This window comes from Canis lupus, chromosome 13 (assembly GCF_003254725.2).
Source record: "Canis lupus dingo isolate Sandy chromosome 13, ASM325472v2, whole genome shotgun sequence".
NCBI lineage: Eukaryota > Metazoa > Chordata > Mammalia > Carnivora > Canidae > Canis > Canis lupus.
The window spans coordinates 59,714,362-59,738,065 of NC_064255.1; the positions used below are offsets into that span (position 1 = coordinate 59,714,362).

Below are 23,704 nucleotides of genomic sequence, written 5' to 3' on the forward strand. Positions count from 1 at the left end.
CATTGGTTTCAGGAATAGGATTTGGTGATGCATCTCTTACATATAATACCCAGCACTCGGGATCCCTGGGTGGCGCAGCAGTTTAGCACCTGCCTTTGGCCCAGGGTGCGATCCTGGAGACCCGGGATCGAATCCCACGTCGGGATCCGGGTACAAGGAGCCTGCTTCTCCCTCTGCCTATGTCTCTGCTTCTCTCTCTGTGTGTGTGTGACTATCATAAATAAATAAAAATTTAAAAAAAAACTTAAAAAAAACCCCAGCGCTCATCATAGCAAGTGCTCTCCTTAATACCCATAATTTTGTTTCAAAAAATGCAGAAAAATGGGTTAATATTCAATCTTTCACACTCAAAAATATAATTAATCTGTAGAATAACAAGTGGTAATAAAGCAAGCTACTATTATTATAAGGTATAATGTTCAAAATCCTTGATCTCCTTTTTAAAATCATATCTAATATCAAGAATAGATTACCTACCAAAAATGTTTTTTTAAAGATTTTATTTATTTATTTATTTATTTATTTATTTATTATTTATTTGAGAGAAGAGAGAGAAAGAACACGAGCAGAGGGGGCGGGTGGTGAGGTGCAGAGGGAGAGGGAGAAGTAGGCTCCCAGCTAAGCAGGGAGCTGGATCCTGGGCCCAAGACCTGAGCCTAAGGCATAATCGACTGAGCCACCCAAGCACTCCTATCCACCAAGCATTTAAAAAATACTCATCTTCTTAAACTCTTCCAAAAAAGTAGAAGAAGGAGTAATACTTCCAAACCCATTTTACAAGGCCAGCATTACTCATATACCAAAACCAGATGAGAATAACACAAGAAAATAGCAGATTAACATTTTTGGTAAAAATCAATGCAAGAATCCTGGGCAAAATATTAGCAAACAAAATTTAACAGCACATTAAAAGGTTTTAATCCGTGATCAAATGGGATTTATCCCTGTGATGCAAAAATTGTTGAACATTAGCAAATCAATCAATGTGATAGACGATATTAACAAAATGAAGGGTGTAAATCATATGGTCATTTCAAAAGATGCAGAAAAAGCATTTGGCAAAATTCAACATCAATTTATGATAGAAACTCTCAACAAAGTGGTGTAGAGGGAATATACCACAATTATGAAGGCTGTATATGACAAGCCCATAACTAATATATTCAATATTGAAGAGCTGAAAGCTTTTCCTCTAAGATCAGGAACTGCAGTCAACAATAACTGTAGTTAACAAACAATGCTGCATCGTATATTTGAAAGCTGCTAAAAGAGTAGATGTTAAAAGTTCTCATCACAAGGAAAAAATAACAACGTATGGTGATGGATATCAGCTAGAATTACTGTGATCTTTTCATAATATATACATATATTGAATCATTAGATTGTTAATATTATGTTATATATCAATTATGGCACAATTTAAAAAAAACAGATTATTTATCTCAGAGAGTGATAGTGGACAGAAAATACTCTTTCTATCTCTCTCTCCTACCTAGATTTTTTGATAGTATAAATATATGAGGAGGAAAGTAAACAAAATCCTGTCCATTTCCAGCCTAAGGAATGGTATGGAAGAGAAAGAGGCAACAATGAAAAGGAGAGATACATTTGATGTATTCCTTATGATTTCTGTGCTCCAGACTCCATAAGATACCTTGTAAGAATAGTGAAAAAGTAGCATTCAGACCAAATAGTTTGTGCCCTGTTACCCACTACAGAGATGATCTTCTTGATGGTCCAAATCAAACTGAAGCTGAAAGCCATAATCTTAGTGACCTCATGAAATCAGGCAGAAAAGCAATCTGTTTAGGTTTATTGAGCTACCCATCTCAATTCATGGAAACAGAATCAGAGAATTTCTGTAGTGGCTCTAAAATAATCTATTTCTTGTATAAGCAGAAATAAACTTGGTGGAGATCAGCACACATCTTATTCAAGGAGAAGAATCACAGTGAAAATTGAAGTCCAAATTGTGTCAAGTCTATCCTGTGAAAGTTAAATGAAAGTGATGGGAAAAATGTACACCATTCAGGCTTGGAATGGGAATATTTGGGATGAATTTGATGGCACAGAGACTCTGGAACTCTTGAGTAATTTTGAGCCTCTCCACTCATATTTAAGGACACTAAACTTCTTTTGCTTAAAGACCTTATTATGATCTAACATGGAAGATTTTCTTTCCTGATAACACCTATCCTCTTCAGGATCCACCCCAGCCACCCCCCCTTGTTGCTTCAAGACACATAATTAGAGTAATTGGTCACCCTTTAATCCAGAGTGACTGGTAAAAACTGGTTTAAACAGGATGTAGAAGAATCTGGGAATCTAATGAATCTGCCAGAGGGGGTCACTTTAGCTGGGTAAGGCAATTTCCCTAGAGGCCATAGAACAGATTTCCCGAATAAGAGATGAAGGGTAGTCATAGTTATCTAAAGGAATTTAGGTGTGAACAAGCTGCCTGAAACACATTCAACTTAAGAAATGCAGAACATTTCTTAAATGGACTATTTGAATAATCAGATCAGGATAAATTTTTGATCAAATTGGAGAATGAATTAATTTTCACACTAATAACCAGATAGAAGATGAAAAAATAAAAACTAGATGTCTTATAAATTAAATTACATGTTTTCTTTACTGTGCTTACCCCTTGGGGAAACAATCACAAATTAAATCATTTTAATCCCTACATCCAAGGAGCTTACATTATATTAGAGTAGGGCAAGAAAACATAAGAAACACATATGTCAAATAATGAGTGGTAGTAAATGATATGAAAAGAACAATAGCAAAAGAGATTTTAACAGATAATAAAAGGTGGATTATTTGACATTATGGACATGAAAGAACTCTGGAGTGTTAACATTTAAGTTAAGACATGAAGGATGAGAAAAAGATAATTTGAAAATAGTGGGAAAAAATATTTTGGACAGGCTCACTTAGTAAGAAAAGGAAAAGTGACAGCAGAAGAGGTTGGAGAGATAGGGACTAAATAATGCTGAACTTTAAATTATCTTAATGATTTTGTATTTCACGTAGAAACAGAAATCATTGACAGATTTGAAGAAGTGGGCATACTCTCATTTATATTTCCAGATAATTTTCTCTGAGTGGACAATAGAAGCAAAACGAGGTACTTCAAATAAGATAGTTGCCTAAACTAGAGCAGGAGGCAGTAGTGATACAAAGAAAGATGAATCTGAGGTTTCCCCCCAAAATTAAAAAAAATTATAGTTGCCTCTTACCTCTTTCATGTCTTCATAAAATAGATAAAAGATACGATAATCATTCCTCTTCTCCCACCAGCCCTTCACATGGTCATACCAAGAACCAAAAGCCACTAAGGTGAAAGACACAGTGTTTGGAAAATTAGAACTATTTATGTAAAGAATTGTTAAATATTATTCCAAGTCATTATTACCAACCCAAACACACTTATTAGTTCAAGAAAGAGGGATGGTAGGATAATTAACCCTGTTCTCATTGAATTTGTAATCTATTTAGGAGGGAGTAGCAGGGAAGTTCATAGAAGAAGGAGAAAGGGAGAGAAAATCATAGAGATGAAGAAGTTAATGAAGGGCTGTGGGGGAAGAGAGTGTATTTGGGTCTAAGAAGAAGAATCAGGTTTTGATAAGAGTGAGTAGACATTCCATGGACAGAGAATAGTCCAAGTAGCAACAGGAGTAAAGGTTTGCAAGATATCATTGAGATGTTCTTGCCTTGGAAAGAGTTTTTAATAGAAGAATGTTTATATGAGAATTTTAAGTAGAGCTACTACTATTGGCATAAATGTTTTCCTGGAAGAAAGAATACAAAGGTAGAGAAACAGAGCCTTGAGGCTAAAATCATCACCCTAGAATTTTCGGTTTATATAGTAAAAATAAGGGAATGGTAAAGAAAAGAGAATCCAAGAAATATGTATAAAATCAAAACAATACAACAGCCGCACAGCAAGAGAAGAAAAGTTGTCACTAAGCACTAATGAAATAAGACTAAGAACTGAAATATCTGTGTTAACATGTTTCCCAAAAGTTCTTTTTTTTTTTTTTAAGATTTTATTTATTCATGAGTGACAGAGAGAGAGGCAGAGACATAGGCAGAGGGAGAAGCAAGCTCCTCACAGGGAGTCCAATGCGGGAACCCTGGAATCACGCCCTGAGCTAAAGATAGATGCTCAACCGCTGATCCACCCACGCGTCCCTCCCAAAAGTTCTTAAAAGGAAGAGACAACTATATATTCTGCTTCCTCTATAGTCTACCTAATACATTAGTGGAGTGCTAGGCAAATATTAGGTTTATAATAAACGCAGATTTATGTTTAACTGTTCTATCTCCTGGCAAAAAGACTTTTCACTATAGAACTCCTTGATTAAAGTAAGAGTTGAACCTACCCTTCCCAGTCATGAATTTATCCAGGAATTCCTCCCAGGTACCAGCCTTTGGGTGTATTTTTGCCATCTGGTAGAAATAATAGTAAGATACAGCCACATCTTTAGCATTTCGTGCAACATACACCATCTGTGGGGAGATATGGCAATCGTCATTTCATTTATATTATTTAATAGTTGGTAAACTTTTGCTTATCTTGCAAGAATGCTGATTATTTCTTTTCTACTTCCTGATCTCAGCATTTACATGTATATCCTGACATGGAATATTCACGATTATGTATCATTTTAACATAAGACTTGTACTTTCACACCCTGTTTCTCTTCAGCCTTTGAAAAGAACATCTCAAAACACAGAAAACCAAATAATTACAATAAATATTAAATTAACAAAAATGAGCTAATATTGTTCTTAAATTAAGAATTTTTGTATATCACTTATTAAGACATGTAAAAAGAAACATAAAAGTTACAAAACATGAAAAAGATAAACATTCTTTTATTTTTAATTTTTTTTGTTGTTTTCTTTAGAGGAGGGATAAAGAGAAGGTAAGGGGCAGCAGGAGAGGGAAAGAGAGAATACCAAGCAGGTTTCACACCCAACACAGAGCCCAATGCTGGACTCAATCTCAAGACCATGAGATCATGACCTGAGCTGAAATCAAGAGTTGAAACCTTAACTGACTGAGCCACCTAGGTATCCCTAAAGTAAAACTTTTAAAGCTGAAAAAAAATGTCTTCTTTTTAACTGAAAATAAATTATAATCTGGGTACATTTAATCAACAATGATTAAACATTCTTCATTCTGTTCATGATCATGGCTACATACCAATTATTGCTGTTTATAATTTTGTGTGAGATTAAAATTTACTTTATGCATAGAGCCTTAAATCTGTTTGAAAACAGAAATTTCGAACATATTTTCCAATAGAAATGACATTGCTATGTCTCAGTGGTAATTAGGTTTTCAGGTAAGTCCACTGAAATCCATTAAGCTTACTTCTTATACCATATGACATACACTGCAGAGATCACTGACATATTAAGCCATTGCATAATATGGGCAAAGGAAAGTGACTGGCAAGAAGACAAAGCCCAATAGTATTCATAAAAATTAAACAAGATAACATACTCAGATGGCAGAGGATGTCTTATTTGTGTTTGCATTTATAATGACAATTACAATATCTGGTACATACACAGTAGCACTTCTATAAATGTTTATTGATTATGTACTTATTAAAGAATTTTGCTTACAGGAAGCTAAAACAGAATTCCAATGGAATTCCAAGGAGAAATTAAAAAAAATATAGTCAGATTTCAACATCCTTCTCTCTATAGCTGATAGAAAAATATGAAAAATGAGAAAGTGACATTAGTACAGATTTTGCATATATGAGAAGAATTTTAAAGGAATATCATAACAACTTTATTACAAAAATTTAACAGTTTAAGTGAAATGGATCAAGTCTTTAAAATGCATAAACTACGAAAGAGCATGCAAGGAAAAATACATGATCTGAATAATGAAATACATTGAGGAACATGGAAGACATAAATATTTATATGAAAGGCATTGAATTTATGGTTACAAATCTTTTCAGATGAAGAAAATTCCAGGCCTAGATTGCTTTGCTGGTGAATTGAACAAAATATTAAGAATGAAACAGTACCAATTCCAACCAAATACTTCCAGTAAATTGAAAAAGAATAAATACCTTCCAACTCATTTAATGAAGCCAGAATTACTCTAATACCAAAGAGATTATTCTCTAAGGATAAAGATATTACAATGGAAAGAAAGTACAGGTCCATATCTCCCGAAGACACAAATTATTTTAAAAATCAGCAAATTGGCCCCAATAATATATAAAAGACAACTATTAACACATATCATAAATTAATACAATCAATAATTAAATAAAAGGTGTGAAAGATTGTTTTAACACTTCAAAGTCAACTGACATAACTAATCATAGTAACAGACTAAAATAATGGAAAATCATATGATTGGTCTTAATAGACACAGAAAAAAACATTAGACAAAATCCAACATGTATTCCTGTTAAAAACTCAGCAAAGTAAGAATAGAACAGAACTTCCTCAGTTAGGTCAGTGGAATATACAAAAAAACCTCTAGGTGACATCACCATATGAATATTCCTTAAGATCAAGGGCAAGACAAGAGCATCTCCTCACTCCTATTCAGTATTATATTAGATGTTCTATCCAGTTTAATAAGTCAAGAAAAATAAGTAAAAAGCATCCAGATTAGGAAAAAAGAAGTAAGAATATTTCGTATTTTTTATTTTCTAAAAGCATGAACATCTATGTAGAACAATGAATTGGATCTACCAAAAAAAATCTGTTAGGTCTAGTATGTGAATTCAGCAAGTTTACAGGATAAAAGATTTAGTTGTCCATATGCTAGTAATAAACATTCAGAAAATAGTGTGTTTGTGTGTGTGTGCATGAAAAAGAGAGGAAAAGAGAGAATTACTATTATATCAGAAAATTTTAAAAAGGACATTGATACTTATAGATATTAAATAGATTCTTAGATCTAACGTGATAACCGAAACAATAAAGCCAATAGAAGTAAACAGAAGTGGGAATATCTTCATAACTTTGGGGAAGGCATTTTTTAAACAAATACACACCAAAAAATAGAAAATAAAGGAAAAACTGATATAATGACCAACCTCAAAATTAAGAATTTTTAAAAGAAGTTAAGAAAGTAAAAAAAAGGAAAAATAGAATGAATTAAGATATAAAATGTCCAATGATTTCATCAAAGGAATTGTACCAGAATATATAAGAATTTCTACCTAAATAATAGAAGAAAAGAAGCCCTTATAGGAAAAAAGGCATGGCACTTGAACAGATACCTCGGAGAAGGTATCTAAGCTATGTAAAAGTCCTTTAATTATTAGTCATTAGGGAAATACAAAGAAAACCACAGTGAAATGCCACCATACATCTACTAGTATGTCTAAAAATAAATATTTGTAGCTATATGTTTGTTAATGAGGATATAGAGTAACTTAAACTCTCACACTACTGGTCAAAGCGTAAATTGATCCAAGTGATTTGAAAAGATATTTGAAAATATCAAACTCAGCAAAGTCTTAGATTGCCTAAAGCTGGACAAATGGACACCTTAATTCCATTCCAAGATATAAAACCAAGAGAAATATGTAAATGTATGTGTATGTGTAATGGAAACTTATATAAGAATGTGCATTGAAGTACTTTTTAAATTACTGACAACAGCAACCACCCAACTGTCCACCAATAATAGTACTGTGGGTAAGTAGGTCGTGAAATATTCAAGTAGACATAATGGAATGCCTTATATCAGTGGTTTTCAAACATTATCATGGCTCAAATTCACCTAGAGGTTTTATTAAAACTCAGATCTGAACCTCATCCCCACAGTCTTTGATTCGCTAGTCTGAATTTAGCCTGAGATTTGCTTCTCTAACCTGCTATTTTTGCTCAGGGTACCACATTTTGTGATCCAGCAGGTTACATTAAAAAAAACAAAAACAAAGTTACAAGAATAAGAATTGATCTAATAAATATTATGTTCAATGAAATAAATTAAATATTCAAGATTATATATATTTTCCTATTACAAACAAAATTGGCAAACTAATTTATGGTAAAAACATCAGGATAGTAGTTCTCTTTGAAGATAGGATTGTTGCCAGAATGTGAAAAAACTAGAGCTTTTGGGTGGCTGGTAATGTTCTATTTCTTGATCTGGGTGCTGGTTTCATGGGTACACTCACTTTGTAAAAATTCATCAAGATGTGTGCCTAGGATTTATGTGCATTTTTCCATAAATGTTATACTTGAATTAAAATGGTTATTTTAAAAAGAAGCCTAAAACAAATCCACTTATATATAATTATAAATCCATATTTATAAATTACAATTATATTGAATTCATGAGGAAGCATTTCTAGTATTATTTAAATAATTAAATTAAATATTTAAAAGTAGATACTGAGTGAAGAGATTTTGATAGAAAGAGAAATTTTAGAGAACAGAAAACCTCGAGATAACCAGTGCTTGGGCACTAAGTCTATATCTATATATCTATTGCACTGGTCTCCAATGGTATTATTTCAACCATTGGATATAGAGACCACATCATTATTTTTGGCATGCTTTATCCAGAGGTGGGAATCTCCCGTCATAATTTCTGCATGATGAGTAAAAGAAATTTCAACACAAATAAGGATTTCTTTTTTTTCTTTTTTTTTTTTTTTAACTTGCTACCTTGCAGTTATTCTTCCAAAATGAAGAAGGGAGAAGTTGAACAGGTAGGTGTGTTTTCACTAATCTAGGAGGCTGCATTTTTTTCAAGTCCTCTATACCTGCAAGAACAAAAGTTAAATTCTATTATAAATGTGGAATCACAAAGGTCAATTACAATATAATCTAAGGCTTTGTAAACATTAACCCCACTATATGGCTTGAAATGACTATATAGCATTGGAGATCTATAATATCTACAACAAGATAAAAAAAAATGATAAATTCTGGTTAGTTATGCTGTTTTATTTTCTATGCATAGAAAATGTATGTATATATGTATGTTTTATTTTCTATGTATAACAGACAATAACTGTAAAATCATATATATATATATATATATATATATATATATATATATATATATATAACATATTTAATGGGCCAGGCTCCCAGGCAGCCAGCCTCATATATAATGTCTTGCTGAGGTAGAAACATCAATAGGCCAATGTCAAGACATCCAAAATTTTCCTTCATTTATCTTCTCTTGTACTCATTTACAATATGAGGAAATTGAACTAGAATATTTCAAAATCCCTTTCCAGCTTTCTTTATTTAATTTATAAGATCAAACTAAGCCATAAGGTTTATAACTAATCCTTAAAATTTTAATAATGCAAGACCACCCATAATTCTGTTTCTCAAGTCTGTGAATATCAGCTAATAAGCAGTAGACAGGATCTTATTCGGGAACAAACATTGAATTTTCTGTATATAATGATTGTACATTTAAATGCTGAAGACTTCCATCTGTGCTATTAAGAAAAAAATACACTCATCAAAATTTTCTCTTATGCAGATATTGTCTTTGAGTGTAAGAGGCATATAATATGGTTATTAGTAGAATCAAATTCTTCTTCTATTATAGACATTTATGATTCAAATGTCCAAGGTCTGTCTATATCAATTCCATCATGACTCCTCTTGTCACCACAAAATGTTAGGGGGATTTATTCCTATGTTGAAAAGGAACATTCAGGGAAAATACCATTCTCGAATCCAGGAATTATCAATTCCATGAACGGCACTCGTTTGTATATTGCATCCCGCTTACATTTCTCCACATCTCCATTGTTATAGATCAAATCCAATATTTCGCTGACCCAGGTTGTCCCTAAAGGAAAAAAAAATGAAACACCTTTAAACTTTTCTGTCAAAAAGAGTATAAGAGGGTCAATATAGGTAGAGAAGTTGTATAATATCAAAAACAAAAATATCTTCCTTTCCATTCTCTTTTTCCAATGAGACATTTTTATCTATCTTGAACGTATATATATGTATTGTGTATGTGTGAATGTGAGAGAGTAAATTTGATTAAAATAATCATAAAGTTAAGCCATAATAAGGAAGTAAAACATGGGTAATTTAAGAGACAGTGTATAAATCATGTAGCACACCCTCCTGAGTGGAATGGAGAAGGAAGAGGTGGATATCAATTGGTCCGACTAGCAATTTGTAAATTTCTTTTTAATATTAAAAATATTATTAGACTTTAGGATTGAAGAGTATTTGAGGGAAAAAAAACATTTGGTGGAGGTGTGAAAAAAGGATAAAGAGAACTTTGTGATGCATTTGTGATGAATAGTGTGTTATTCACAAACATAAGACAGTAGATTGTTAAGTGGATGGAGTCACTCTGGTCTTTATAAGATTGTGTCTCATTAATCTTGAGAAAGGTATTCAAAATACAGATAGCCCCCTACTTAAAATAGTTCAACTTACAATTTTTAAACTTCACAATGATGTGAAATTCAAGTGTTTAGTGGAAATGACCTTTGAATTTCAAATTTCGATCTTCTTCTGGGCTAGTGATAAGCAATATGAAGCTCTCTCTCTCGTGATGCTGCGTTGCAGCTCCCAGGCAGCCAGACAATAATGAGGGCAAACAATGAAAACCTTATAACCAGTCTATACCACACAATCATTCTTTTTTTCACTTATGGTATAGTATTCAATAGATTACATGAGATATTCAACACTTTATTTTAAAATAGACTTTGTGTTAGATAATTTTTCCCAAATGCAAGCTAATGTCAGTGTTCTGAGCACATTTAAGGTAGGCTAGGCTAAGCTATGATGTTCACTATTAAATACATTTTCCACTTATAAGTTTATAGAGAGATAATATCATCATAAATCTCTATATAAGTATATGGCCTATTTGACTTCCTACAGTATTCAATGATCAGATTATTGATGCTGGGCTAAAAAAGCAATTAAAAGTTAGGAGGAAAATATCTTTTTAACTGTTTCCATCCCTTCCTCTTTACCAAACATGTAATGAATGATAGTCTCTAAATTGAATATTCATGAGTGGAAACTAAAAAATTAAATTAAATAATTAATCTATGCACTGAATAGATATTTGATGAATGACCTGCATAAGCATGTGCCTTTGGATAGGTTCTATAAATTACTTTAGGCCTCTCTTTTAGTCCTTTCTGATGGACAGTTCTTCCTCCTCATCCTTTCTTTTTTTTAAGACTTTATTTATTCATGAGAGACAAAGAAAGAGAGGCAGAGACATAGGCAGAGGGAGAAGCAGGCTCCCTGTAGGGACCCTGATGTGGGACTTGATCCCAGGGCCACAGGATCATGACCTGAGCCAAGGGGTGGGTGAGCCAAGTACTGAGCCACCCAGGTGCCCCTTCCTTATCCCTAAATCATTAGTATGAGACTATCTCTCTCATCCTTATAACACAGACTATTACAGTGCTAAGAAAAAAGGTGGGTCAAATTGATACTATCCTTGAAGATTTTGTAGTCTGAAGAAAAAGAGACCTATATTCCAAAGTACAGAATACATTTCATTTCCTGTAGGTGGATGGTTCAAATTGTAGCCACTGAAATCTAATGGAAAGAAATGCCATTTTAGCTATGCTTCAAATTGGAAATGTTGATATTCTGTAATTTTTGCAAAAAAAAAAAAAAAAGAAGCACATGATTTGCCTCATATATGGAGTAAGTTAGCTTGGATCCTTTACAACAAAATTAACAAGGAATCGATATATTAATAACTTTAAGACATGTTCTCAACAGTTAGTAAAAGAAAAAAAATCAAAGAAAAAAATGACCACATAATTATTTTATGTGTAGCCATCTAGCCACCTATCTTTTAATATGACAGAAGAAATCCAGCTTCAAAGAGCACTTTCATAAATGAATTGTTTGTATAATGGTACCTTCCAAAGGTGATTTTAATGGTTTCCTGCTTGCGAGCATAATTTTTAAAATAACAACAACAAAAAGATGCATGTGCATTTTTCTCTAGGTGCCTTGCCTTTTCTCAACTTGTATCTCAACAAGGAGATGAAAGGTAGTTTGGGTCCCAAACAATTTGGGCTTGGTGAATCAGCTCGGAGAGCAATGTAAATAGTAAGAAAGAAAAAACAAAGCTTTTACCAAAACAAGTTTGTTTTCTATTTCTTCAAAGGTCTGTATTGTACATTTGCTTATTTCCTGATAGGTTTCCTGGAGTATTATAATTTTGATATTACAACCTTCAAAAATTCAGGTGTTTCTTCCCAGGCTTTGTTACATAGCCCTATGTAGTATTTTTAATATTTATAATATAAAAACATTAGTAGTCAATGTACTTATTAAAAACTTCTTGTCCTTAATTCCTTTAAGAAATGAAGGAGAAATATAAAGGAAAGTAGACTTTAGAGAATTTAGCAATTGGAACGGTTGATTGATTAGGAGCTCAAGTAAGTTAATTGGATAAAAGGCAAGAGAAAACCAATTATCTGATATCTCTCTGACCTTTATCACTGGATAAATTAGAAGACTGTCATAAAAAGATCTGGAAAAATAAAAATTATTGATTCTTATTGAGTCATCTTAATTTCTCCTTTCTGAGATCATCTATTAAGGTCAGCAGCTGTTTAACTTTGTAACAAAATATTTCTAAATGCATTTATAAAATAAAAATTTTAAAATAATAAAATATTAACATTTTACAAAATATATTTAAAATACAATAGATAAAATATGTAAACATCGAAATGCATAGAAGGTATAGGTATGTAATTCCAATGTATCCAAATCATCTAAGATATGCAGTTTTAAGAATTTTTATTTGAATTTGAAAAGGAAAATAAAATGACAGCATCACTTTTCCCACAGGTTAGCCCCCATTCATTTGCAGGCCTTTTAGAATAGTCAGTTTATCTGATTTGAGACAAAATTCTCCCGGCAACTGCTACTGCATTCCCTTGACTAATGATTAGAAGATCAGTGGGCTTATATATATGGGTCTATGTGTAAAAGTACGCATCAGTGAGTACAAATAAATAAAAAGATCATACCAGATTTGGGGTAGGTTGAGATCAGAAGGTCATCAGGTCGGGCCTCAAATGACTCCACCTGGGACCACTCCTCAGCAATGCTCCAGAAGAGGGGGACACCCTGAACATCCACTAACTCCCTCCGGTAGATATCCGGCTTCTTGTCCATTTTTCAGAAACTAGATTTTAAACAAAGGGAAGCATGTTAAGAAGTCTTTGTTTTAATAACATTAATAAAAGTAAAAATAAATTGGGGCTCCTGGGTGGCTCAGGTAGTTAAGCATCTGCCTTAGGCTCAGATCATGATCCCAGGGTCCTGGGATAGAGCTCTAAGGCTCCCTGCTGAACGGGGGAGTCTGTTTCTCCCATTCCCTCTGTCACTCCCCACCCCTGTTCCTGCTGTCTCTCTCTTTCTTCTCTCTTCTCTCAAGTAAATAAATGAAATCCTTAAAAAATAGATATTTTATTAAATAAATTAGTTGTATTACTATAGATCCAACAGCACTAGATCACATTCCTGTGCATTAAGAAAGAGTGGAAGAAGGAAGAGTGTCAAAATTAATAAGATCTCACAGGATTTATTTCATATATGCTGTTTACATGTTAAATATCATCAGCACTTTCCATTGGTATATTGAATTATACACCTCATTTCCTCAGGCAAAGATTGCTGGGATAGATAACAAAAGCACTGGACTTTGGAGTAAGGGGAGTGTAACCAACGTGCTGCCCATTCATTGCAGGGAGGATTTAAACAAGCCCCATAACTGCACTGGGTCTTCTTAACTGAAAACTGAAGAGTAGCTTAACACAGTACTTCCTTCCTTTAAGTTACTAGCTGTGACAGGTAAATTATTCTATCTAAATTATATGTAACAGACCACAAGGAGGAGACCACAGAGGAGGGGTGGGAAAGAGGAACTGACACCAAGGCTGGGTAAAAGAAACAAACTGGAGGTAGGTGAAGTATTGGAGATAGAGTGCTCTGATGAACTTGAACACTGGTGACATGTCATTTCCTATTCTGAGCATTGCTCTAATGAAGATACTTTCGTATCTCTTTAGCTCTCCTTATAAGAAGTGGAAGAGCTTGGATATATATCCTAAGTCCTACTTCAAAAGATGTTGTTTTCCCAAGTTCACAGGAACCGAAGCAGTTATTCTGCTTTCTCTGTAGTTCTAGAAAAACAGAGACTATCCAACAAGCTCAGGTTTATGAGGCTTCATGAGGCCCACCAGCACTTGCTGAACCTCTCTTCTCAGATTAAAATCAGAAGTCTCTGGAGTCAGTGGCCATGATTTAACCTGCACCTTTTCTGATATGCGATTCCTTACCTTCATTTCTTTTCAAGTCTTCCAACTCCACCCCTATCCTGCCTCATGCAAAATACTTTTTATTTTAAAAAGTTACAAAGATACAGGATACAAAAACAATATACAAAAATCTTTTGTGTTCTATACACTAACAAACTATCAGGAAAATTAATTAAGTGGACAACCCATTTATAATCGCATCAAAAATGATACCTCAGAATAAATTTAACAAAGAGGTAAAAGAACTGTACACTGAAAACTATACAACATTAATGAAATAAATTGAAGAAGACACAAATAAATGGAAAGATATTCTGTGTTCACAGATTGTAAAAATTAATATTGTTAAAATGTCCATACTACCCAGGCTAATCCCAGCTATATTCTTCACTATGTCAAAATGTATCATAGAACAAAAGAGGAAATGTGCAAGTCCTTGCTTGGCTAGCTACCAACTTTTCGTTTTCTAGAACAAAGTGTTGTTGCTATTGATTTTGTTATTTGTTCTGCTTTGTTTTTCATTACACTTGTACGTACTAACATAAAGGACAATGTTGTGAAGGCAAAAATAATTAATTCAAAAATACTTATTGAATATCTGGCAGACACTGTGCACTGTGGAATCTAATGAATATAAAAACTTGTGGCTATCTTCATGGTCCTTAGAAGTGAGGGGGAAAGATAGATACTGACCAAACAATCATACCAACAAGTTGAAATTTTCATTGGTGGTAAGTGCTATGAAGCAGAGATATATCTATAAATAGAAGGAACTTGACAGAGTCAAGCTGCTTAGAAATGTTTGCCCTGGGAAATAAGTGAGAATTAATCTGGAGAAGAGGCGAAACTTCCCAGCCAGGAAAAAAGCACATGCAATCACCTTAAGCTGACAAAGAAAAATAAGGCCTATGAGCATGGAGCGCTGATGAGGAGTGTGTAAATACTTTGCCAAATTATGTGGTAAGAAACTAGAGACTTCAGGATTTTTTGTCTGTGTAATTAAGCGTGTCTGAGATATAGTAGGTTTCTGGCTCTTCTCCACCCAAACAAGAGAGCCCATTGACCTGCCACCAGGCATAATTTTAACAGTAGTTCTGTCCTAATATGAGAGGGTAGTAATACATTAGTGGTTCTGGGATGTTCCTGAGCATCACTGGGAAGGAGTATATATTTAAATATTATTATTATTTTGCTCTTACCAAAAGTCTTGGGATTTATAAATACCACAGAGTTCCAATACAATAGGTAATAAATATTAAGTTGATTCTTGGGTTTGCCAGACCTCAAAAGTAAATTTGTGACAGCACTGGGTTATGATTTGATGGTATTGGTACTACCATATTTCCTGTTAATATTTGTTACTTTGGGGATCCCTGGATGGCTCAGCGGTTTAGTTCCTGCCTTCAGCCCAGGGCGTGATCCTGGACACCCGGGATCGAGTCCCACATCAGGCTCCCTGCATGGAGCCTGCTTCACTCTCTGCCTGTCTCTCTGCCTCTCTCTTTCTCTGCGTCTCTCATGAATAAATAAATAAAATTTTTAAAAAAAATTGTTACTTTTCAAGGGTATCTGCCTGTGAAAAGAAAGAATAAGAAATATAAGAAACAAAGTTTTAAAAGTTCATGGTTAGACATCCCCCCGCCCCCCAGCTGATAAATAACATTCTTTTTTTTTTTTAAATAGTATTTGCTGGGAAGTACTGGGTACCAAACACTGTTGCCAGGCAAGACTGTGGCAGAGAAAATGCCATGTATTCACAACACCTTTGTCGCTTTGTAAGCCAAGGGAGCTCTTCTCTAAGTGCTAAGTGGGAGGCTATGCAAAACATGAATCATTCAATAAATTAGATCTTAAAATTTATTCCGTTGAATTTTGTTTCTTAACAGATTTGAGAGCCAAAGTGAATGACATTCAGGGACAAGAAACACAGGTATAACATCCAAAAGCCCTTTTGAGTTCACTGTTTTTCTTGCCCTTGCCCTTTCAGAGGCCTGTTGGTAAGTCCTCTTGGTTTCAGCTCTGTTCTTGCATTCAAGCCATTGATCTAATTGGCTTTCCAGTCCAGGGTTAGTAAGTCAGTCTAGACTCACAGGAGGCTTTAATGGAGCACGTCCCTAGCCCTTGATTCAGTCCATAAGACCATGTTGGAATCTCTTCCCCAGTTCCAGAATAAAGTCCTTATTTACTGGAGTTTACTGGTTTGGTCCTTTCCCCATTTCCTGCCCAGTCTCCCTGAATGGAGTCTGCTGGTTCAGTCCACATTCAGGATTGCTGATGTAGTGCATGGGGACTTCTCTTGGCCAGTCCACAATGACACTTTTTGATTACTGCAGGTGTGTTAAGGTGCACAAGTTTGCTTGTCTTGTTTTGTGTAAATAAAGGCTTTGCTAGAGGGATTTTGGAGACCAAAAATATATAAAAATTAGTGGGCACAGGTTGAAGTAGAAGCCAGCAAAATGTAATTTTTTTTCTCATTAAAAACATAAATTCAATTAATTAACATATAGTGTATTATTGGTTTCATAGGTAGAGTTCAGTGATTCATCAAGCTTATATAATACCCAGTGCTCATTATATCACATGCCCTCCTTAATGTCCATCACCCAATCACCGCATCTCCCTACCCCCTGCTCCTCCAGCAACCTTCAGTTTGTTTCCTATGACTAAGAGTCTTTCATGGTGTGTCTCCCTCTCTGATTTCATCTTTTTTTTTTCTCTTTCCCTATGATCCTCTGTTTTGTTTCTTAAATTTCACATATGAGTGGGATCATATGATAGCTGTCTTTCTCTGACTTATTGCGCTTAGCATCATACCTTCTAGTTCCATCCATGTTGTTGCAAATGGCAAGATTTCTTTTTTTTTTGATGGCTGAGTAGTATTCCATTGTATGTATGTCTTCTTTATCCATTCATCTGTCAATGGACATCTCAGGTCTTTCCGTAGTTTGGTTATTGTGGACATTGCTGCTATAAATTAGGTTGCAAGTGCTCAAGTAGTTGTAATTACTGGGTTGTAGGGTAGCTTTTTTTTTTTTTTAACTTTTTGAGGAATCCTCATATTGTTTTCTGGAGTGGCTGTACCAGCTTGCATTCCCACCAGCAGTGTGAGAGGGTTCCCCTTTCTCCACATCCTTGCCAACATCTGTTGTTTCCTGACTTGTTAACTGTAGCCATTTTTACTGGTGTGAGGTGGTATCTCATTGTGGTTTTGATTTGTACTATCCTGCTGCCAAATGATGTGAAGCATTTTTTCATGCCTATTGGCCATTTGTATGTCTTCTTTGGAGAAATATCTGTTCATGTTTTCTGCCCATTTCTTGACTGGATTATTTGGTTTTGAGTGTTGAGTTTCTTAAGTTTTTTTTTTATAGATTTTTGGATACTAGCTCTTTTCTGATAAGACATTTTCAGATATCTTCTCACATTCTGTTGTCTTTTGGTTTTGTTGGCTGCTTTCTTTGCTGTGCAAAAGATTTTAATCTTGATGACGTCCCAATAGTTCATTTTTGCCTTAGCTTCCCTTTCCTTTGGAGACATGTCTAGAAAGAGGTTGCTGAGGTCAAGGTCACAGGGGTTGCTGCCTGAGTTCTCCTCTAGGATTTCGAAGGATTCCTGTCTCACATTTAGGTCTTTCATCCATTTTGAGTCTATTTTTATGTATGGTATTAGGAAATGGTACAGTTTCATTCTGCATGTGGCAAAAGGTAAAAATTCTTACCAGAATCAGTTCTTCCTTTTCTTTTGTTTTCTTTCTTTTTTATATTTTCATATAATTTTAATTTAAAAAAAATAGACTCCAAATGTCTATAGTAATATATTGAGTAAAAAAATAAAAAAAAACAAGAGGGAAATGTGCATAATTTATCTTAATGAATGGTGTATATGGTATTTTTTTAAATTACTATTAAATATCTAAAATTCCCCTACCTTCTACTTGATAGTAGTATAATAATGTGGCTTAAAAAATCAGCATGCCATAAAACAAGCTAATGTTAATATCACAATTAATGTAATTTTTCTATTATCCATTTATTTATCTATTTTTTATTTCAAGTTTTTATTTAAATTCTAGTTAGCTAACATATACTGTAATATTGGTTTCAGGAGTAGAATTTAGTGATTCATCACTTACACAAAACACTCAGCACTAGGGGCACCTGGGTAGCTCAGTCAGTTAATTCGCTGCCTTTGACTCAGGCCATAATCCCAGGGTCCTGCATGTAGTCCCATGTCAGGCTCCCTGCTTCTCCCTCTCCCTTGGTGGCTCCCCTTGCTTGTGCTTTCTCTCTCTCTCCCTCTCATTCTCTGTCAAATAAATAAATAAAATCTTAAAAAAAAACCCACCCAGTGCTCGTCATAATAAGTGCCCTATTTAATACTCATCACCCATTTAGCCCATCCCCTTGCCCATCTCCCCTCCATCAACCCTCAGTTTGTTCTCTATAGTTAAGAGTTTCTTACAGTCTCTTTCCCTCTCTTTTCCCCCCTTCCTCTATATTCATCAGTTTTGTTTCTTAAATTCCACATGTGAGTGAAATCATATGGCATTTGTCTTTCTCTGACTTATTTCTCTTTGAATCAATTCTTCCTAATCTCTGTTTGTAGTGTTCAGTAGAGATTGCAAAGTAAAATATCACATTACCTTTCCTTTCCAAATCCAAACCCATTGTTCATTGAACTTTTCTATCTCAGGGGTAGCTATGATGTTCTTGCTTGTCTCATTTGCATAACTATGCTTGGCTTTCTGCCTGCCCAGATCTTGCAGGTTGTTGATTTTGTTTTGTTTTGTTTTTTTGCTATTTTGTAAGTGACTCTGGTTTTTGAGAAGATGATATTATTTGCACCGTCTTTAAGGACCCATCTTACACCTGAGAGGCGTTATTCAATATTGTCAGAAATATTTAAAATTTAAAAAAAATATGCAGAGGGAAAGAAGCAAATTGAGGATAATATGATATACAGATCAACCTAAAATGTCACTTAAGTTACTACTTTATTCTTTCTGGAATTGAGAAAAAACTATACTCCTCTTACAAATCCTTTTGCAAAACAAAAGTTAGCTCTAGAAGCAATTCTTTTCAGCAGCATTTATATCTGCTTATTTTTCTAAAATCCTTTTGGTAAGCTCAAACTTTAAAGTTGAGCTAAATTAAATAAGTTAAGTTAAATTAATACCTAGATAATTTCCAAATATGACAAAATACTAAAACATTAATTACTGAACCTAGGTATATCTACTTTTGGCTTCTTATTGCAGAGAAACTAAAAGATATTTGGATGTGTTAATACTACATTGGGAAACTGAAAAAGGCATATGCTTTTAGCAATTATGAAGTATATTCATAAATTTGCCAATCTAAAGAATTCTGGTATAGCAAACAGTTCACAATTGCTTATTTCTTAGTTTTCACTAGAAATTATGGTTTCTAAAGGTTAAAATTTCTAATTAATATATGTAATTAAAGCTACTAGAAATAAGAAACATGTCTCTTTTTGCCAGTAAAATATGATGTATTTTTAGTAAGAGAAGGTTTGAGAAAAGAAATGCATTTTTTGTTGTTGTTGAGGGAAAAGAAAGTAATTTCATCCTAAAGCAAGGCTGGTTGTTTAAAGAGAAAACAAAGGAAAAAATCATAATGTTAAAAAAAAAAGTTGTAGAAGGTCTTGGGAAAAGAATTTTGAGAGGGAATTTATTTTATTTATTTTATTTTATTTATTTTATTTTATTTTATTTTATTTTATTTTATTTTTAAAGATTTCATTTATTTATTCATGAGAGACACAGAGGAGGTAGAGACATAGGCAGAGGGAGAAGCAGGCTCCCCGCAGGAGCCCAATCCAGGACTCAATCCCAGGACCCGGGATTACGACTTGAGCCAAAGGCAGACACTCAACCACTGAGCTACCCAGGAACCTGAGAGGAAATTTTAATATAAATATATAAAGCTAATATAATTATTATGTTTCATATATTATAGTTAATAAAAATATAATAAGCTAGCTAAGATTAAAATGAATTTATTTAAAAGTGAGTTTAAATATCAAAAGTAAGCTAGTACAAAATTAAAATTTAGTTTTCTCTGTGCTAATGGACAAAATTTTCTTGGACTTTTGGCCTCCAGTAAAAGTTTATTTATCTTTTAAGTACTGCTTCATAATAATTTGTGATCCTATTTAGGGAAGTGCTATAAAACTTTTTAATAATTTTTTGACAAACTTTTTTTTAAGATTTTATTTATTTATTCATGAGAGACACACGAGAGAGAGAGAGAGAGGCAGAGACACAGGCAGAGGGAGAAGCAGGCTCCATGCAGGGAGCATGACATGGGGCTCGATCCCAGGTCTCCAGGATCACGCCCTGGGCTGCAGGCGGCACTAAACCGCTGAGCCACCCAGGGATCCCCTTTGTTCTGAGCTCTAGACCTATTTATTCAACTGCCATTGCCCATTTTTATCCAAGTGTTCCTCAATTTCTTCAAATTCACTAACCACAGTTTAACTCATTAGCCTTGTTCTCCACTAACCAGTTCTCATCCTGGATTCTTTGTGTAACTCATTTATCCCACCATTCATGTAAAAAAATCTATTAAGTCATCTTAGATTCTACCTTCTTCTTGAATCTCCTAAATCCAACTGTCTCACAGATCTGATTATTTTTATCTTTCATGTATTCCTGGGAAAAGCATCTTCTTTTTATGAACTAGCTTAGTGGTCTAGACTATAACGTCTCTAGATACATTTGCCAGATCTGTCACGTACTACCACTGTGACACTGGGCAAATCATAAACCCAAGTTTCAATTTCCTAATCTTAAAACAGAAGTAATGATTTATTTAGTTTATAGAGCTATTGTGATGGTGAAATGAGATGATGGATATAATGTGTATATTGATAAGACATGGGGTATATTTGGTAAGTAGTAGCCATTATTAATATTATCATTATTACAATTGCCTCCAAATTTGCCTTGATTTTGTCCTTTTCATCATCCACCCTGTACTGTAGCAATGATCTTAAAACTAGTTTTAGTTTCTTATCTCCAAGCTCAGTTCCTCCCCTCCACATGCCAACTACAAGTGGGATCTCTAAAACTGGCCCCAAAATCGAAAGGATAGAGTTGAAAGAGCTTTTCCCCGGTTTTCACATCAACCTCTGTGACCCTCTGTTTATCTCTTCCTCATTTGGACATTAGATGTACATATCTACATCTGTATAGATATCTCCACATCTAGCTATTGCACCTGCATTTTCTGTCTTTGAGCTGATACTCTTGTGTATCTGAAACTCATTCATTCCTCAAAATCTTGCACAAATTTCACATCCTCTGAGAAGACTTCCTCATGACCTAAAGACAAAATTAATTACTGTCTTTTCTCCATTTCCATATCCTTAATATACTGATACTATTTTACATATTTAGTGTGTTTACAATGTCTGTTTCCCTAGTTAGAATTTTAGATTCATTGTCCCAATATTGGAACATATATTTGATTCTGTAATTCTAAAGTTTTCACTTTATTGATGTTAATAAATGTATATTAAAATAAAATGAAGCTTCTGTAGTATTCTAGGTAGAATAATCAGAGATTAGTTTTTTATCTTACCACTGTAATTTTAATTATTAAGCTAGCACTTTGGGATATGCTGAGAAGTATCAGTAGATCATAAACTCAATCAACAAGAAACTTACATTCTAAATCATTATTCAAAATGCACACCCATTTACACACATGTACACAGACACACAGCCCTGCTTTTAGTGCACATATTTTGTTATTTGCACCTCATAAAAACCTTCTAAATCCTATTATACCCATTTACAAAGGGGAAATTAACACAGAGAAACTTAAGTAATTTGCCCCGGGCACACTGTCAGTGGTGGCAGGACTGGGTTTGAACCCAGATAGTTTGACTGTAGGACCAGTGATCTTAATCACTATTCTATACTACCTTGTAATATAAACACTGAAGACTTAAATTCTAATATAAAATGACATTTAAAAAGTGTCCAATAATGTGGAAGTGGTCACCAGATCTGTAGTACAAATGGTGTGATTTGATTTTGACCATGAGATTTAGCTAATTAAAGATACAGAAGAATATTCTAGGTAGAAAAGAGGAAAACATAGTATTCCTTTTGGTCAATATCTCACACACAATAAAGTGCTTTATAAATACATAGAGATATTATTTACTAAAATGCATATGAAATGATTTTTAGAAAAACTGAATCATGTTAATGATTTAATAGTTTATCCTCATTTACTCATATATTTTATCTGATTGTATAAAATTTTATTTGGAACGATTTCTAACAGGAGAAATTGTACATTTTTAACTTTGTTTCATGTGTGAAAATTATATAATGAAATGTTTTAATTTATATACACTTTTTTGTAACTTTTGCAATATTTGTGTTTTTAATGATATTTGGTTATTTTAGATAAAGGTGAACTAATTACATGTCTGTATTTTAATATCTCCTAAATCTGATTCAGATTTTGCATGACTTCAATATTCTAAATTAGCATTATGACTCCTAAAAAAGCCCAAGTTAAAGTATTTGTGTAAAATATGCAGTCAAATTTAACTTACCTTTAAACTCTCAAGAGCTTTAAATGAGTATCCTAAAGTTAAGAATTAGAGCCAAAAAATCATTAGAAGAATAATACCTTCGAGTTGCATATGACTTACTATGTGAGAGAAATTGAGTTGGTGAGAGCTCAGGATATGTTGAAATGAGATGGTTGTTTCCCTTAGGTCTCTTTTGTTTACTTCTCTGAAAATGTCCCTTGGAATATAACTTCCTCTGGAAGGTAATTATAAGCCCTTGGAAACTCCTTAATATTCTTCACACTGATAAAAGTCAATGTTAGCCTATCTTAACCTGAACAAAACAATTGACTTTCATGCCCATTACTGAGTTAAAATAATGAAATATTTTACCTGAGGATATGATGTGCTTTAATCATAAAAAAAATAATATTAAACTCATAATAGTCAATACATTATTCTCCTGGGAAGTGATAATATTTTGATATTCAACAAATTCTTGACCTAAATGGGATAAATTTTATTAACTTTTTTAAATGTATAAAAACTCACTATTTTAACAATAGAAATACTATATATGTGAGTCTCTTAATGGTCAAAATGATCACTCCAGTTTGTTTCACCTCTAACATGATACTTCTAAGTAAAATGAACATTCTCTGTTTGCCCAACTATATGCTTTAAGTCACAACAGTAGGAACAAGAAAGGGGGGAGCTATTTAACAGAACACTCCTCTATTACCAACAAATTCTGTTAGGATACTACTAAGTAAAATGATGCTTTGTTTTTATCAAAACTCAAAGTGCACATTTAAAAAAGCTTCTCATTTATAAAATAT

At 33.7% G+C, this 23,704-nt stretch overlaps 1 protein-coding gene and 1 long non-coding RNA gene across 3 annotated transcripts in view; one reads left to right on the forward strand and one right to left on the reverse strand.

The window, feature by feature from the left end:
* Positions 1 to 23,704, forward strand: part of LOC112652200 (uncharacterized) — a 42,717-nt gene that overhangs the window by 8,127 nt on the left and 10,886 nt on the right. The window contains exons 3-4 of the long non-coding RNA XR_007401723.1: positions 8,684 to 8,720; positions 16,199 to 16,242. This is a non-coding gene — a long non-coding RNA (uncharacterized LOC112652200). The remainder of the gene's footprint in view (positions 1 to 8,683; positions 8,721 to 16,198; positions 16,243 to 23,704) is intronic.
* The window catches only part of LOC112652198 (sulfotransferase 1 family member D1-like), a 36,259-nt gene that overhangs the window by 3,361 nt on the left and 9,194 nt on the right, over positions 1 to 23,704 (reverse strand). For both annotated transcript variants that reach the window (XM_025435674.3, XM_035710570.2), the window contains exons 2-6: positions 13,020 to 13,177; positions 9,701 to 9,826; positions 8,677 to 8,774; positions 4,392 to 4,518; positions 3,246 to 3,340 (exon numbers count right to left, since the gene is read on the reverse strand). In XM_025435674.3, the coding sequence (XP_025291459.1) occupies positions 3,246 to 3,340; positions 4,392 to 4,518; positions 8,677 to 8,774; positions 9,701 to 9,826; positions 13,020 to 13,167 (594 nt within the window). In that variant the 5' untranslated portion in view covers positions 13,168 to 13,177. The remainder of the gene's footprint in view (positions 1 to 3,245; positions 3,341 to 4,391; positions 4,519 to 8,676; positions 8,775 to 9,700; positions 9,827 to 13,019; positions 13,178 to 23,704) is intronic.